General features: G+C 36.6%; 1 protein-coding gene and 1 long non-coding RNA gene across 5 annotated transcripts; both read left to right on the top strand.

Annotated features, from left to right (window-relative positions):
- Nucleotides 1-1,774: 1,774 nt before the first annotated feature.
- LOC130429659 (uncharacterized) lies at nucleotides 1,775-3,107 on the top strand. Its single transcript, XR_008907653.1, has 2 exons — nucleotides 1,775-1,997; nucleotides 2,839-3,107. It is a non-coding gene; the product is annotated as an uncharacterized LOC130429659 (long non-coding RNA).
- Nucleotides 3,108-6,271: 3,164 nt separating this feature from the next.
- LOC130429653 (natural killer cell receptor 2B4-like) lies at nucleotides 6,272-15,087 on the top strand. 4 transcript variants are annotated; one of them, XR_008907652.1, is made up of 8 exons: nucleotides 6,272-6,407; nucleotides 7,578-7,910; nucleotides 8,070-8,393; nucleotides 8,999-9,292; nucleotides 9,681-9,791; nucleotides 9,897-10,060; nucleotides 10,848-11,025; nucleotides 11,270-12,766. XR_008907652.1 is itself a non-coding variant. In XM_056758337.1 (7 exons), exons 1-6 carry the CDS (start codon nucleotides 6,362-6,364, stop codon nucleotides 10,019-10,021), a joined length of 1,233 nt encoding a protein of 410 aa, XP_056614315.1. In that variant the 5' UTR covers nucleotides 6,272-6,361; the 3' UTR covers nucleotides 10,022-10,060; nucleotides 14,643-15,087. The 4 variants fall into 4 exon arrangements, 2 of the variants coding, with proteins under 2 accessions (XP_056614315.1, XP_056614314.1); XR_008907651.1 differs by having other exon boundaries at nucleotides 11,160-12,766; XM_056758337.1 differs by lacking the exons at nucleotides 10,848-11,025; nucleotides 11,270-12,766 and adding an exon at nucleotides 14,643-15,087.
- Nucleotides 15,088-18,502: the final 3,415 nt, after the last annotated feature.

Genomic DNA, 18,502 nt, shown 5'->3' with positions numbered 1-18,502 from the left:
AATCTGTTTCTTTAATATAGTTTCAACACATTTAACTTTTATAAACTACCTTATCTTTTAAAACGTAATCTAGATAGCCTATATTTTTATCCATTCATATGTGATGTGTGAGGTTGTGTTTGACTTCTGACCTGTGTCGGTAAATGAATTTGGAGTAAAGTTCATAAAGAGATGGAGTGGAAAACAAGTAACTTTTCACCAGACAACAACACACACGCAAACTGACCACAAACACATTAATAGACGTGTTGTTTGTCAACTGAACAGATGAGACCACATGTGTGTTCAGACCACAGCAGTTTCACTTTGACTCACTCATCTGTGACCTCTTTCACATGTATTATGTGTTAGTGGATCTTCATCTTTTACACTTAGATGTGTTTAAAACAACTAAACATTGATTTAGTCACACAACATTTTCATTAATGTTTGGTTTGTCCTTTTTTCTAAATGATTTAAAGTCACATTGAGTTTTTTTTCATCAATTAAACACTTTGTTAAAACATGACTTAAGATCAACTGTTTATTCGTAGCATCCGAATGATTTTTCATCATTGATTGTTGCTTTATTAGTCAGTTGAATGTTTTTTTTACACCATCACTCTGTATTTGTTGTGGACACTGACTGAAGTCTTCACTTCCTAAAATATATCTCTATTCTACAAGACACTTTGTCCTAAGAGAAGATTAAGATGTTCTTCATTACCGTATTAGTGCCACAATATTAACTTTCTTTGACGAAAGAGCAAGCTTTTCATTTGGGGGATTTTAGAGATTTACTGACATTCTCTTTCTGAGGTCAATGGGTATTCTCGTCTGGATCTGACGTCATACACCAGAACAGCAACAGTAGCCACGCCCACTACAGCACAGACGACCAATCGGATCACAGCTTCACAGCAACTGTGAACAACAACTAAAAAATACATAAAACGGACATTTCATTGAACATTATTGAGCAACCTAGGACTTTTACAATGAGTAGCAAAAGCAAAAACCTGCACACGTGTGCTTTATCGCGTCCAGTGTGTTCAGTTGTGATGTTCGTATATGTGTAACGTATGTGTTATTGTCCCTCTCTCTTCACAACTTTTGCATGTCATACCTTTCAAGGCCTTAAAGATGTTTTCATAAACAAAAGAAAGTTTACACTTTTAGAAAAAATGTATTTTATTTGTATTTATTGTTAGGTCATAATAAATTTGACTGACCGAATGTAAAATCACCTGCAGTTTCCTCAGATCATCACTAGAGGTCTCCATCACACATATTTAAACATGGCTCGTGTCATGAGCAATACTACTTAATATGATTACATTTAAGAGGTCATTGTACTAAAAAACTATACGGTATAAACCATGCATTTTTTTATTATCTGCCTATGGATTATTCTCATCCACGTTGAATTACTTGTCCCCACGTAAGGTGTTAACATGTTATGTTAATAAGGTTATAATATTTTTCATTCTTTAAAACACGTTACATGTGGGATTAAGTGTTTACCTGCGCTTTTGGTCTTTCTGCGCATGCTCAGAGAGAAGCCTCGATGATGGACAAATACTCAAATTACTGTAATTGAATAGTTCTGTAAGGAAACGTATTTTTAAGTAGTTTAAAAACAGTGTAATTTTACTTGAGTACATTTTTAGTGCTCTTTGGTACTTTTACTGCGCTCTTTTCCTCACATCGTGTGATTGGCTAAGGAGGATAATCAGTTCCGTGACGTCCGTCACATGACCCCATCCAGTCAAATCACGTGCTAAGAAAAGTTTCCTCACAAGGATTCAAGACACCTGCAGCAAAATTAGTCAGCATGGAGGACTAACGCGTGTTGGGTGCTTCCGCATGGAACAGCTAAGATACCCCACTTAACCATCCTCGGCCATATCTGAAGGGGCTTTTTGCCGTGAAGGCGAAGAAGGGAAATTATCAGTATGCCGGCTTAGAGCAGTTGAAATGTCGACGTTCAAGATTTCTTCCTCTTATTTGAAAAAAAGGTCAGTTTCGAATATCTGCTTATCTTTTCTTAAATAAATACAAATCAGCTAGTTACGGGAAGTGTTGATGCACAATATGGAAAAATATCTGCATGGTAGAGTTTTTTTGAGCCGTTGTGAATTAGGTATGCGCCAATAAATGTTTGTCAACCAAAATACTACGGCCAAAAATAACACACAAAAAACCCTTAGAGAAAATGTTTGATTACGCGTTTAAATGGCAACATGCTCGAGTAAATGCAGCTTTATAGATGCAGCAATGTCTGCAGTGTGGACATGTTTAATATACCGAGCACTACAAACCAAGATGACTACTTTGTCCGGGACTACAATTACCAGATAGCTCAACGGGTGATAAAGATATAATGTGTCCGTGTTTTTCTGTTGTAATTTTTTTGAGTTTGAGTTCTTGATAAAGAAAGAGGATCCTTCAGTTTGATCTCTGGCTGGACTCAATTTAGAAGCAACACATGCTTTGGTGATTCCCCACCATTATGTTTCATTTATTTATATTATATTGGAGATGGTGGTCTAGTGGGTTAAACCACTGAGCTGGTAAATCAAAGGTTGCTGGTTCGATCCCAGCAGCCACCACCAGTGTGTCCTTGAGCAAGACACTTTACTCCATGTTGCTCCAGGGGGATTGTCCCTGTAATAAGTGCACTGTAAGTCGCTCTGGATAAAAGCGTCTGCCAAATGACTAAATGTAAATGTAAACGCACAATTGCGGAAAAGTTAAATTCATGGATATTTTATTGACACAGGTCTGCGCTAATTTTGCTTGTAGAGCTGATTCAGTCTCTTTTTTTTTTTTTTTTTTTTTAAATTTGATCCTAATTAGGGATGCACCGAAAGGAAAATTCTTGGCGAAACCGAAAACTGAAAAAGAGGAAACCAAGGCCGAAAACCGAAACACCGAAAGAAATTTGGCCAATTATTAGTACCCTTGCATTTATGGCTATGACTGTGTACTAACTTTACTAAAATCAAGGCATTGCAATTGCATAAATATTAAAGTTTCAAAGAATAAATCAATTACAAATTATGCAAATATTTATGTAGCACATTGCAACAATGAACAGTATAAAATAAAATTCAACTAAGATGTTTAACTTGACCCCACTCATGTGTATATTAAATAATAATGTACAGGTCTACTGGCCTGCTGAAAAGTTGTACAATTAAATGTTCTCTCATGAAAACAAAGTGCATTTAGGTCAAGTGCATTTTACATTTTTCTCTGTAGGACTACTACAAGAAAGTGCATTCAGAACAAGTGCAACTGCTTAAGATACAACAATATTTTCTCTGTAGGCCTTCAACATAATAGTGTATCAAAACAAAGACTCGCATAGCCCATATGTTAACTGTAGAACTTTAACAACAACAAATGCACCAAGAATTGCAGATGTGCAAAGTTGGTAAGAATAGAATAACCAACTTATTCTGTCGTCTGAAGCGCTATGATGTTCATGAACGGAATTTGGAGAAAAACGTGTTTTAAGTTATGAAAATAAAAGGCCAACAGTCCAATATCACAAGTAAAAATCACTTTACAGTGGTAAGAGACTTACTCTAATAACAATTTAGTAAAAAAAAAACATTTCCTAGTGTTGAAGTCTATAAAAATACTGTAAAAAAACGTTGGAATAAAATGAAAGTAATGAAAATGGTGCAGCGCACATTTAAAGAACGAGAGCTCTGCCATTATCACTACACAAGGAAAGTGACAAACATTACGGACATCAACTAATAAGCAGTGAAGCAAGTTTTACGCTGTTTATCATGCACATAGTGTCTGGACTTTTGATCATCTCTTTATGTTTTGCGATCGCTGTCCGGCTCGCGTGAGCAGTGGAGCAGTGATAACTCCTGGTGCTGAAGACGCGTAGCTCTGTCATCTCACGAAAACATTGAATAAAACAACTTTGCATGCCATAGTTTACACAGGATTGGCGGAAAATGTGCATTAATACTTCTTCATGTTATGTGGTTTACTTTGATGGGTGAACTGTCTTTCCCGCGACACCCGACAGGTTTTCCCAAATCGCATCACATGTCTAGTCAGCACAAATGAAAACGACACGCAGATCGCTTCACGAGCATATCACGCTGAAGGGAAACGGGTGTTTACAAATTGCCCTCATTGTAATCTGCCAGAATGACTGGTAAAAAAAATCTATCAATGACAAAGAATTTTTGGGATTACGCGACCTCTGGTTCACACACGTAAAGGAATATTGGTCGCACTCTAGAGCCCTGAGGGTGAATGCAGTTTAGGAGACGCTTTAGTGCTGTGATTAAAGGAATAACATCCGCTACAGATGCATCAAAGGAGCGGTATCTGTTTGCGTCATCACAACATTTCGGCCGTATTGTTTCGGTGATAAAAGTCTTTCGGCCGAAAAATTTTCGGTGGCCGAATATTCGGTGCATCCCTAATCCTAATTTCATATCGTATGCAAATGCTAAAATGTACTTATGTCACCGTGGCAGAAGTGGGTGTTTCTGACAAGCAGACAGGTGGTTTTACTTTCGTTCATTCCTTTTGATTTTATTTTTGCTAAATACTTAAAACTAAAAAAAATTTGTTTATTCTACTTTAAATGTGATTCGACTCAAGAATGCTCTTCTGGTGGCATATGACAGATTTTTCACTATCAAATAATGTGGTCACAACGTTTGTCATCAGAACCAGCCGAATAATTGTGCGCTTGTTCATCACAAATTTTAACTATTTATATTGTTATCAAATACTTTTTGAGGCTGTTCAGTAATTCTCAAATACTTAATAAGGCCCATTTAAAATGTGTCATTCAGCTGCTAAACATAATACTTTGGGAGGACAGATCTGATGTAAGGTAAATAAATGAAGTTCAGTATGAACATGCTTCTGGTTAATGTTTGAATGAAGTTTCCAAGAAACTAGAATGTGAAAGAACATTTCACAAACTTGACAAGCTTTGGCTTACTGTTCTTGTTTACCTCCTAAATAGAAATGAAACCAACAAAGTATTTGGGGATTTTTTTGTCATGCAGATGGAATGACAACAATAAATGAGATCAGATGAGCATATTTGCTTATGTCCTCTTATGCAAATATTGAGGGAAAACTCTACCAAATGTTCCACCCAGAGATTAGTTTTATTCAGGGCCAGTCCTTCAAACATCCCCTAAAAAGGAGACAAACAACGATACTGCCCAGCTAACAAAGGTTTGTTATAACAACGTTCCTCATAGATTGTTTTTAAGAATGCTCCCAGCTAACAAAATTCACCATAATGATGATCAGTATTTTCTTGAGTTGGGCTCTTGACCTTTGACTTGTGTATGTGCGCCTTCTGTTATCAAGTGTTGTTGGTGGGTTGTCATTGAAATCGTCATGCTCTATGTATAGAAGTGGATGCATTATTTATCACTGTGTGTTCTACGTCGTTGAAGAGTGCCTGTCTGACGTAAACTGGTTTTGTTATGAATTGTATCCCAGTCTACGCACACCAGGTGCTGTTATGAAAACAAGGATTATTGAAAGCCATAACAAACATCATCCCTCCACAGCTCTGTGAAGTGTTGAGTTGTTGTCATTGTGTTCATGTTAAACATTGGATTGCTCAGTGCGTACATCACAAAGGTGTACAAGATGCTATAAATGTTTCTGACAATATTATACTGCATGTACTTCACGGGTGAACCATAGTGACCACTGCGGAGAAGAAATGTGTTTTTGTTTGAAGTAAAGGCATACGTGGCAGATCACAATGTAGATCTTTTTATCTGTTCATCCATTTAATGAGTGACATCAGGAGGAGCACAAAAGCATAAATAATCCAAAAGATCTTCTCTAGTGACTGTAAACCGAGCTGCTTCCCTTATGATGAACATGTCATTCTTGCTTTCTTCCAATTTGAAACAAAGTTTTCTCTTTGTTTTACTCACGTCTTTGTGGTGTACAAAATATAAGTACGTTACACTGTACTTGTATATGTGTAATGACAATAAAGTTGAATCTAATCTAATCTAATATGCAAATAAGTCACCGGAACATTAGACTCATCAATGTCCGTGTGTTCCCTTTACGGGGTGTTTGTATTTTAATAAATAATCTTTGTTTCATCAATAGAATATTGTGTACTGGGGAATGAGTGGAAAATATCTTTGTTGCTGTAACACGCATCTTAGAAATTGAAAACAAAAGAATTGCCCACACCTGTTGGGAATTCTCTTTCGGTTTTTCCGTAACCTAATCATGTGCATTTGACTGACAAACAGTCTGTGAGTCAGAGTCGCTGTGCTCCGCTGCTGGTTAGTGCACCGCACATGACAATTTGTCAACTTCTACACAACATTTTGCACAAGTCCGCACCATGGGCTTCTTCATTTTCCTCTACTCATCCTCTCTCATTTTGAATGGTAAGATACTTTTTTATGAATGATCTTTATGGCTTCATTATTTTCTCTTTCAGTTGATGGATCACAGCTGCTTTTTACACTTTTCTTTTTTTCCTTCACATTTAAAGTTTGTGGATTTGGATATTATTTTAAAATATGAATTTTTATACTAGTTTTATAGACACACAATGGTGTCATCTGTCATAAAGCAGCACAATCTGCCTAAAACATATTGATATGGGAAATCCCTGGTTTACTGAACAAAATCTACCTGAATTTTTTTTGTTAGTAAGTCCTACACAATAACCTAATTTTTTAAAATGGCACCTGTAGAAAACATTGGCTGACAAGTCAGACAGGATTGTCTAAAAGCCACACCTAGCTTTATAAATCTAAAGTGAATATTTACACGGAGTGCAAATAACCTGCATTGTTGGTAGAAACTATTTGCCTTCGCTCCTTACACCAGTGTGCTGCATGGTGTTCAGATTTCAGTTAGGGATGCACTGATCCTATACTCTGGATCGGAATTGTGGCTGATACAGGTCTTTTTTGCTGGATCGGGTATCAGACTGACGGGTTCCATTCGATTCCGATCCGTTGGGTTACCTGTGCGTGTTACTCGTAAGCTTAAAAAAGGACAAACTATCATGAAACCAGTTTTCATGCACTCTAAACCATGTCATGTGTTTTGATAGCTTTATGCGATGAATAAACCAATATAGCATAATTAATAAACTCTGACCTCTGCTGGTGGTGTCATCTGTCAATCTCCTTCCAGTATCCATGTGTCAAGTAACAGTCAGGATGTTACTCGTTCCAATGTTTTTATTATTCTTCATAATCACTACATAATTAGTTTGGCGGGCTTTCGATTATCAATCATCTAAATACGCATAGGTCTACTATTCGTCCCAGTTCATTAGCTGCGAGGTGAATTTGTGAACTGTTATATGGATGCACTATATGGTAAACACATCAACTCTGTTCTGACTTTTAACTCTGTGCGCTATTTTGCATGTTGCTTTGCATGAAACATCTGCAAAAGAGTGCAAAACATAAATGGTAGCAGTATTGCTGAAAGATTATGCAGTTTCTTTTGCACATCAAGAATTGTTTGCAGACATGAGTTTATTTGTATTAAGATGATGTCATTATTTTAGGCTGTCAACCTTTTTCTGTGTTGTTCAGGTGTCTTTGGAGGTGATGTAGATGAAGTGAAGTCAGTGTCAGTGACAGAGGGAGATTCTGTCACACTACACACTGATGTCATCAAACAGAAAGATGATGTGTTTGTGTGGTGTTATGGCTCTGATAACAGTCTTGTTGCAACGACCAATGGGAAGGTTGGCAGTACCAAGTACTATGATGGTGAAGATGGGAAACTCATTGGCAGACTGAGGCTGGATGCTCATACTGGATCTCTCACCATCACAAACATGAAAACTGAAGAATCTGGACTGTACACACTTAAGATCAGCAACAAGAAGATCTCGTACAAGAAATTCAATGTTAATGTCAATGGTGAGAATACAGTTCTGATACACACATTTGTGTTCAAGTCATGTTCATTTGTGTAGCACATTTAAAAAAACATATAATTTCACAACAGCTTTTAAAACCTTCTCTTACAATGTTTCAATTTTCTATCTATCAATCATGGGCTGTGTTTGTGTTGTTCAGGTGTGTTTGCTGATGACGTGAAGTCAGTGTCAGTGATGGAGGGACATTCTGTCACGCTACACACTGATGTCATCAAACAGAAAGATGATGTGTTTGTGTGGTGTTATGGGTCTGATAACAGTCTTGTTGCAACGACCAATGGGAAGGTTGGCAGTACCAAGTACTATGATGGTGAAGATGGGAAACTCATTGGCAGACTGATGCTGGATCCTCATACTGGATCTCTCACCATCACAAACATGAAAACTGAAGAATCTGGACTATACACACTTAAGATCAGCAACAAGAACATCTCGTACAAGAAATTCAATGTTAATGTCAATGGTTAGTATACCAGAGATGTGCATTTTAAATATTTATATATTAGTACTTTTAGAAAGATTGGATTGGATTCAATTTATTCTGATTATACATATACAAGTACAGTGTAACGAAATGGATTTAAGAAGCAAAATACAGCATAACATGAGGAAAGTGGTGAGAAAAACAGATACAAATAATACACCATAGACAAGCCTTGCAACAGGGGAAGATAATCCAGCTCCGGCAAGCAGCCATCCGGTCCAGTGCCATTACGGCGCCGCTCACAGACCCGCTTGTCAGGCTGGCAGTTCAAAGCTACGGTGGCGTGGGATCGGGACAGCGCACTGTCTGTGAGAAGAGAGAAACAAACCCTTTAAAATATAATATTTATGTTATAATTGTGATGTTATAAGTACATTGGGTTAAGAACTCCATTACCCAGCATGCCACTTACGGGAGGTGCATTCATCTTTTACTTAAGTAAAAGATGAAAAACCAGCTATCACGCCTCGTCTGCTTATTATTAGTTCAAGCAAGACAACACAATAATCAATGTCTCTACGAACTAAACGGAACATCTGATATAATCAAACTGCATAAACATTGTTTCTCTCTTATTTTTACAGCTCTTCTGCCTGTTCCTGTCATCACCAAAGTGTCTTCTGAATGTTCATCATCTTCGGTGTCAAGCTGTAGTGTGTTGTGTTCAGTGATGAATGTGTCACATGATGTGAGTGTCTCCTGGTTCAAAGGAAAGAGTTTATTGTCCAGCATCAGTGTGTCTGATCTCAACATCAGACTCTCTCTACCTCTGGAGGTGGAATATCAGGATACAAACACATACAGATGTGTGGTCAACAATCCCATCACAAACCTCACACAACATCTCAACATCACTCAACTCTGTCACACGTGTGCAGGTACAACTGTTGTGATTTATCATTTGTTGAGTTGATCTGTAGTCAAATAAAGTCTAGGTTTAAGTAGTGACTTTACAAAAATATTCCATGTGTTATAGCAGGGCTGTAAATATAATAAATATTCATTTTACTTTAAGCAGCTTTATAAATATAAGCCCTGGTGGAAAACTATACAGATATAGTCAAATATGATTCTAGTATTGTACATGACAGTGGAATATTGATTCTGACAAATCAAAGCCCACCGTGTTCTGTTATATTTGAAATAATCATCCACAGAATTTCACCTTATTGATTAATAATGATTGATTATTTACAGCACATTGTCTTTAAGAAATGTTTCTATTTCAGTTCCTAACGATCTATTCTCATCTTATTTCTGTTGTAGATGCATCTGAAATGAGGATCATTATAATTCCAGTTGTATCTGGTCTTTTGTTCTGTGTGATCGTCATGATCATCATCGGTGTCTGCATACACAGAAGAGCTCATGATGAAGGCAAAGACACCTTTCAGTTTCCTCATGCGAAAATTTGTACATATTATGATATTATGTAAGACATATAATATATATTTTGTTGTCTCGTCTCATGCTGTTTTTCAGTAAGTCTCGTGAAAGCAATACCTGCCAAAGTACCTCTGACGGATGAAGAAAGAAGTAGCAACTCAAGCGACACATCCGAATATACAGAGGGGACTAGGTTTTTGCATGGACATCACCATTGTTAACCACCTATGTTGTAATAGCATAAGCACTTCCATAAAAGGGTGAGAATTTTTCTTCTTTCAATTTGTTTACAGTACTTACTTTATCAAATGTTAATTCTTCAGGGGTCCGTTTCAATAAGGAGGTTCAACCAACACTGAGTAAGAATGTGAACTCTGAGTTGATTTACACCGAAATGCAAAACTTTGAGAACATCACTCACTCACTCACTCACTCACTCACTCAGTCAGTCAGTCAGTCAGTCAGTCACTTGCGCTTTAAAAGGGGAGAAGAGTGAACTTAACATTGGGTTTACCAAAGAAAAGCTGCTCCTTACAAGGAGGTTCACAGTAGGGATGTTACGATTAGAGATTTGTTTGTACGATTATGCCAATTGTTATGCATGCATTAATTTCTACATTTTAACTTCCCGTGAAAATTTTTTTACTTGCCTGCCACAAAAAGTAATAAAGAAATAATAATATCTAGTTATTAGTTTATTTTTACCAATGCAATCTTAATAAATAAGCTCAAAATACCATAAAACCATAAGCCCTACTCCAATAACAATAAAATTAGAACATGATCAAATTACGAGCAATAGCACAAATAAAATGAACTGTGCTTCTTAGGTGTTTTAGGTTCTAAATATTATGGTTATTAGGTACAGAATCTGAATAGAGTCAAATGTTAAATAACACTTCAAAACCTTCACAATATACTGAAATAAATGAGTCTGCTTTGTCATCGTTTTTTGTTGTGCAATAAAATATTTATTATGCTTTCCCTTAAAGATCCAGCGTGCACTGATCACATGCTTTTTATTTCTTTGCTTTTTTCCGCTTACAGTAAAGTGTACTGGACTTATTTATCACCAATTTTCTGGAAACACTACAGCTCTTTAGAAGTCGCCATCTGATTGGCTGAATTTCACAGGATATCCGGGAGACGTGCGTGTTGCATTCTTTAACGGTCCGCCTGGAAACAACACAAAGCCGTCTGACTGAAGAAGTATGCTGTCGTGTCGGTATATACATATAATCATTTTTGTTTCTTTTAACTCCTGGGACATTTTCATGCCTGTAAACACGATTCATTACAAAATGAAATGTGACTCTATTTTCTTCTCTACTCTTTTCTTCTCTACCCTTAAAAAAAAAGGAAAAAAAAGTATAAATGATTCTGGATACTGTGTTAGGCTATATGAGACTAGTCCTCTTTTTGATTGACAACTGATAGTTTAAAAAGAACCTGATCACTACATTCTACAGCCACTGGAGCAGACTGGCCCTTTGTTTACCTGAGTAGATCTCTGAACACTCGAAACGGATCCAAAGACAGAAACCGATTAGGGAGAATCCTGAAACATTGTTTTCTGACAATGATCACAATACTATGAGGAACCGGCTCTTCTACACTGAAAACAACTCTGTATGGCACACTGCTTTTTGTCAACACTTCACCTTCATCACTAAAAGAGGCATATGTAAAGGCAGACAAATCTTGATCTTTGAAGATGAGGAAACAAATTAAGATTCAAGAATTCTATCTCTGAACATATATCAAAATGACACTATCATGGTCCAAGGATCAGATACTGCCCTCCATTTATAGTGGACTTTACAGAAATGAAAAAGCAATCATAGCTTTTAACTACTGGATTTAACTACTGACTCTTCTCCTAATGACATCCAACAGATGAGCACAACTACAACAGCCGTAATTTAGTCTCCTATATCCAACATGAAAGTACATTTTTCACTCCTGGAGGTGGATGTGGTGGAACTAAAAGAATTCATAATGTCTGAATGTCTAAATGACTACAGCAACATGGAGCAACTTAAAAACATATGATGACTCTAAGAAGCAGAGAAATAAGAAACAGATAACAAAGGAACTCCAACAAACTAAAGAAGTACTGAGAGAACTGCAGTCAATTATGGGAAAACAATTAACAGAAATTAAAACTATATGAGGTTGGTCAAATTGCTTCCAGTGTTTCCCTCATCTGTAAGTCGCTTTGGATAAAAGTGTCTGCTAAATGACTAAAACGAAAAGCCATTCTGCCACAGAGTAATCTTTACCTCTGTGCTGCTTACCTTCCACCTCATGATTCCCCATATTACCAAGAAGAATGTTGTCTTTACCTGCAGAAAGAGATTTCAGTCCGAAGGAAATGTTTTTATAGGTGGTGACTTAAATGCAAGGCTGGAAGAGAAATGGATTGTTAATACCACAGTTAATGATCATATATTCGGATTGTGACAATATCCTCAACAGAAATGGGAAGCTCTTGTTAAAGCTTTGTAAAGGTTTAGCGGGATACATCATTGATTGCAGAACTAAATATGATTCATTTGGTAGCTCCAAACTACGGGCCAGTGTGGGTTATTACTCATTGACAGATATTGATCCAAAAAATAAAAACTGTTCCACTTAAAACCCAAGTTCATTTGGAATTAATCTAATATTAAACATGTTCAATTGTACATTTCCGAAACACTAAAACTGTTTGATGATATTATGACATTCAGAAATTTTTTAAGACAGTTACTGTCAAAGTATCTCACAGGGAAGATAGACTATGCAGACACTGCGACCTACCACTGTAAATATATTCTACTTGTAAGTCGTATAAACAGTACTACAAGATACTTGTACAACATTACCAAATGAAATTGCCTCTCAATGATTGTATATTTTATTCCCTTTTCTATGTAATTTTTGTTTTTGTAATGTATTGATAAAATATATGTTGATTTCTGTCATTTCTGAAGTTGTATGCCATTTTCGAGATGCAGCTGTATAGGAGCAAATAAGAAAACAGAAAACAAAGAAAGGAAAAACGGCACGGTGCATGGTGTTTGGAGAATTTTACATTTGGCTAAAATCTTTATACTTACCTATTTACATCTTCTGTATAATATTATTACAGTTGTCACCTAAAAAAGGTTACTTATACTTACCTTGAGTAGTGAGATCTTTTATTTGAGGACCTTTACAACGTTCTGTAAAAATCACAGTAAACCACTGTTGAGCTTATAAGTAAACTTAATACTAGAGGGGAGTAATACATTGAATATTTTGTTGAGAGACATATTATCAGAACCCGTTGATCCAACCTAACAGAACTTATGAGGGGTAAATCCTAAGAGGGTAGGGGGCGCTACATACATATCTTTCATTCCTGAGTAACAGCACTGTAGATTACTTCATTACAGACTTTGATCTAGTGCATCTCAGAGCGTTCATAGTGAGTCCTCAAACACTTGTCAGATCACTGTAAAATTACATTTAAAGCAAACTAGAACCACTGAAACCTGCACACAACCATCTCAATTACAAAGCCTGCAACCATCCTACAAGTGGACAAAAAACCGCAGAGAAAACTATATAATTGCAATGGAATGTATGCCAATGTTATGCAAACTATAAAACTATCGTTAGACAAATTTACAAAAATACATATCCCCCAATAAAGCAAGCACAAATCTTGCACTAAATTATATAACTAACATATTTCATCTATTAACTTTCCTGTAGCTCAGTGTTAAGACCAAAAAAACAACCAAGAAAAGTCGTAAGACAATGAGTGCAAAGGTATTCCAACAGTATGAAATCTTTCTAATAAAAAACACAGAGACCCCCTGACAAGCAAGAACTCCACCATACAAACAAACTCTAAGAACAAAGGACCAATATACAGAACCGCTGTTTAATGAAATGGAAGAGTCAATAAAAACTAGTAACATTTGGAATAAATGGAACACTCTAGACCACAACAAGAAGAATTGGCCATCCAAAATGGGGACATACCCTGATAGCACACAAACATCTGACTCATGTCTTTTTGACGTCTGCATTTACATCTGCAATACATAGTTTGCTCATCTGCAATACGTCTCGCAGACGTCTGAAATGCGTCTTCTAGATGTCGATAGGCCGTCTGACAGCAGACGTCTCCGAGACATATTGCAGACAAGCAAACTATGTATTGCAGATGTAAATGCAGACGTCAAATAGACCTAAGCCAGATGGATTGTGCTATCTGGGTATATAAGACACACTTTGAAAAATTGTTCAAAACAACAGAAATGAATTCTGCTCAAAAGGAAATAAAAATCAAATGGAAATTATAATAACTAAGATTAATGTAAATGCAACGGTATTTTGAATATATTTGAAATACTCATGAACTTTTATTTTGACATGCCGAAAACCAGAAGTAAGCCCCGTAACCAAAGCGCAGGAACCAAGCGCACATGTAGAGGTTCATGCTAGTTTAATTCTTTATACTCCCTGCTTTGTGGTGTTTGTTACAACTGCATATAAGTTGAAGTATATTTGACTTTGAAGATTTCTTCTGGGAAATGACTCTGCCGTTGGTTGAGAAGCAGGCTAAAGTGTTCTACGGTGTTAAAGTGTTAATAAACATCTGTGTATGGAACCGGAGTATCGCATTCAATCGATGGGCGGCATAATTAATGATAATCAAAATTCCCCTGATTTCCCAATCACAGTAAAATTGCATGAATTAAAGCCAAACAAAGCATGTGGCATTGATGTAATATTACATTTAATGATTAAATACACCAATGAAAAATTCAAGACGGCAATAACCAAATTATTTAACATTGTTTTCAGGGTAGGACATTTTACGGACACCTGGAATCAAGGCCTAATTACACCCATCTTTAAACAAGGAGACAAATTTGAGCCAAACTACTACAGATGCATATGTGTCAACATCAACCTGGGGAAAAGGCCCAAACACAGAACATCAGACCACATTTATACCCTCCACACAATCATTGACAAACATGTCCAGATAAACAAAAGCTTGCTTTGTTGATTTTGAGAAGGCATTTGACTCCATCTGGCTTGTAGGTGTTTTCCTCAAACTATTAGAAAATGGGATTGATTTGATCGAATCAGCAGCATGTATAAAAACAACGCATGTGCAGTGAAAATAGGAAACAAACTAACAGAATTTTCGAGGTGTCAGACAATGTTGCCTATTGAGCAACATTTATATAAATGAATTCGCCGAAGCATTGAATAATTCGACTGCATCAGGCCCAATCCTGACTTCATCAGAAATCAAATGCCTCCCCTTCGCAGTTGATTTAGTCATTCTGTGAGAAACAAAAGAGGGACATCAACAGCTCCTTGACATCATAGATACTTTCAGTCAAACGTGGGCTCTTAAAATGACCCTAACAAAATCAAAAGACTTTTCAAAAGAGATCCAGATGTAGGGAAAATCAATTTATATTCAGAGCAGGAAACCAAATGCTCCTACACACATATGAATACACCTATCTGGGCCTAAAAATAAGTTCAACGGAAACTTCAATCTGGAGAAATGGACTCAATGAAGTTTACAAAATCACTGTGGAATCTTTCTCTAATAAAAACGTTGAAAGTCATTCACAGACGAAGGTATCCAAACTTAAGAAGGGATATCAATTCTGCAATGAAAATTTCATCTAGGTAATTTAAGATGTACTGTTTGTTTATTCTGTCTTATCAGTTTACATGCTACCTAGCTGGCTAAACCATTGCTGTTTGAAATGACATAACGTATAGAACATACTGTACAAAGAAGTAACCGGTCACGTAGCATGTGACTTTAATACGTTTTACACAATTCTTCTCTTGGAAAGTCATCTGAAGAGGTGAGTGTGTATAGGGTGACTCAAAAGTGTCCATTTTAGTGGTTAGTGTGCAACTATGCTATCAAAACCTATGCATGCACAGGAAATAACTTTTTGATAGCTGTCCATTGCAGTGACTTGTAAGCATAAAAACAAGCCTTTTAACTTTATAAACATGAGCTCAATAATTATTTTCATCAGGGAATCCACCCTGACGCAGTGGATCTTTTCCTTGTGAGGAAGCCACAATTCTGTCAGAAGTGGTGTAAAGGCCACTCTTTATAGTGCCTACACAGGTGAATATATTACATTTCATGCAAAAATATGTACAAGCTAAAGGGATTTAAAAAAACATAATGTTTACCTAAATTAAGCCTAGTCTAACACAATGTCTTTTTTTGCTTTGTTTTAAGGTCCTTTTCCTAATAATTTGGTTCAAGTCTACAACCATACTGAGAACCCTCCCTTTGGACTTGCAGAGGTGAAATGCCCTGATGTTGAAGACATTATCAGTCGACATACATTAAATTTGACAATGGTCAAGCAAAACTAAAGGAAAGCCACAAGTCCTACTGGCATGTTCAGGCACAGCTTGTCATAACAGGTCTGAGTTGGTGTGATATTATAACATCATGGGGGATGACGGGACAAAGTTGACTTGTTTCTCTTTAATATATACAGTTGAAAGAAAAAGTATGTGAACCCTTTGGGCTTACTTGGATTTCTTCATAAATTGGTCATAAAATGTGTTCTGATCTTCATCTAAGTCACAACAATAGAGAGTGCAGGGTGGAAAAAGTATGTGAAACCCTAGACTAATGATTTCTCCAGGAGCTAATTGGAGCCAAAAAAAAAACATTGCAGCACGTTTGAAGTTTGCAAAAGAGCACCTGGATGTTCCACAGCACTACTGGCAAAACATTCTGTGGACAGATGAAACCAAAATTGAGTTGTTTGGAAAGAACACACAACGCTATGTGAGGAGAACAAAAGGCACAGCACACCAACATCAAAACCTCATCCCAACTGTGAAATATAGTGGAGGGGGCATCATGGTTTGGGGCTGCTTTGCTGCCTCAGGCCCTGGACGGATTACTGTCATCCATGGAAAAATGAATTTCAAAGTTTATCAAGACATTTTGCAGGAAAACTTAAGACCATCTGTCCGCCAACTGAAGCTTAACATAGGATGGACGATGCAACAGGACAACGACCCAAAGCATAGAAGTAAATCAACAACAGAATGGCTTCAACAGAAGAAAATACGCCTTCTGGAGTGGCCCAGTCAGAGTCCTGACCTCAACCCGATTGAGATGCTGTGGCATGACCTCAAGAGAGCGATTCACACCAGACATCCCAAGAATATTGCTGAACTGAAACACTTTTGTAAAGAGGAATGGTTCAAAATTTCTCCTGACCGTTGTGCAGGTCTGATCTGCAACTATAGGAAACGTTTGGTTGAGGTTATTGCTGCCAAAGGAGGGTCAACCAGTTATTAAACCCAAAGGTTCACATACTTTTTCCACCCTGTACTATGAATGTTTACATGTTGTGTTCAATAAAACCATGAAAACGTATGTTTGTGCGGTATTAGTTTAAGTAGACTGTGTTTCTCTATTGTTGTGACTAAGATGAAGATCAGAACACATTTTATGACCAATTTATGAAGAAATCCAAGTAAGCCCAAAGGGTTCACATACTTTTTCTTTCAACTGTAGATGTATTTTACCTCTAAGTTGTGTTAGATTAGATATTAATTGCTAAATGAATAGTTGAACTAAAAATAAAACATTTTTAGATGGCTGATTTACTCACCATCCTAGGTACACATGTCCTCCTTTCTTCATCCAAACCCATTTAGAGCATTTTGGTGCCATCAAGCGGTGACCAGTTCTAAACTGTGGCACTTTTTAATGGCTATACAAATCTCTTAATGTGTTCGAAAGAAGGAAGGAGACATTCACATTTTGCAAGGTGGTAAGTAAATTATGGCATAAATGTTGTTTTTGGGTCAACTATTATTTCTAAGGTTCTGCCAATGTTTAATATTGTGTTCATTTCTTGTATTAGTTATGAATATACACTATTATAATCTATGCTGCTGATGTACACTTGAATTAGACGTTGTAACAAAATAATGTTTATTGTCACATGACCTCATGGTACAGTCATACACGTATGAATAAAATCTGTTATTAAAGCACATTTAAAACAACTGATGTAATAAATATATACTTATGAATATGCAGAATTGTTCATGGTGAAAATTTCATACTCATTCAACAAAAAACAAATTTTGCAACGTTTACGCTCGGCTGTGGACGAGAAGTCGGATTCTGTGAAGTGTTGCCCGCATGTACTCCCTTTTAAAACAGTCAGTTTTGCCTTCGTTCCGCCCTAAAGCATGAATCCACCTATATGTTTCTTTATCAGTTGGACATAAATGAAAACTGATTAAAGGTTTTGTCGAACTATTCGAACATTTAGGAACGCAAGAACAAATTCCTCGGTGCGAACACCGCCATTGCTAAAGTCTGAGGCGGAAGATGTTTTACTTCCGCTTTGCAAATGCGGAAGTGTGATAAAGGTTTATACGCCTTACTGATTATTATCCAAAAAAGGGCTCTGCAATTCTTTAAGCACCAGTGAAAATATATATATATATATATATATATATATATATATTTTATGTAACTGTGTACATTTTTTTGTTCATTTGTTGGTTTATTTATTTTTCTGTATCTGGGCAATTACAGTGTTATGGACGTGACATATAAATGTTCAGAGAATTCTTTTTTTAAGATTATATTGAACCATCTGTTTATATTTTACTGAGTCCTTGTCTAA

This window comes from Triplophysa dalaica, chromosome 10 (assembly GCF_015846415.1).
Source record: "Triplophysa dalaica isolate WHDGS20190420 chromosome 10, ASM1584641v1, whole genome shotgun sequence".
In the NCBI taxonomy this organism is placed as follows: Eukaryota; Metazoa; Chordata; class Actinopteri; order Cypriniformes; family Nemacheilidae; genus Triplophysa; species Triplophysa dalaica.
This window is presented reverse-complemented; position numbering and strand designations above follow the sequence as displayed.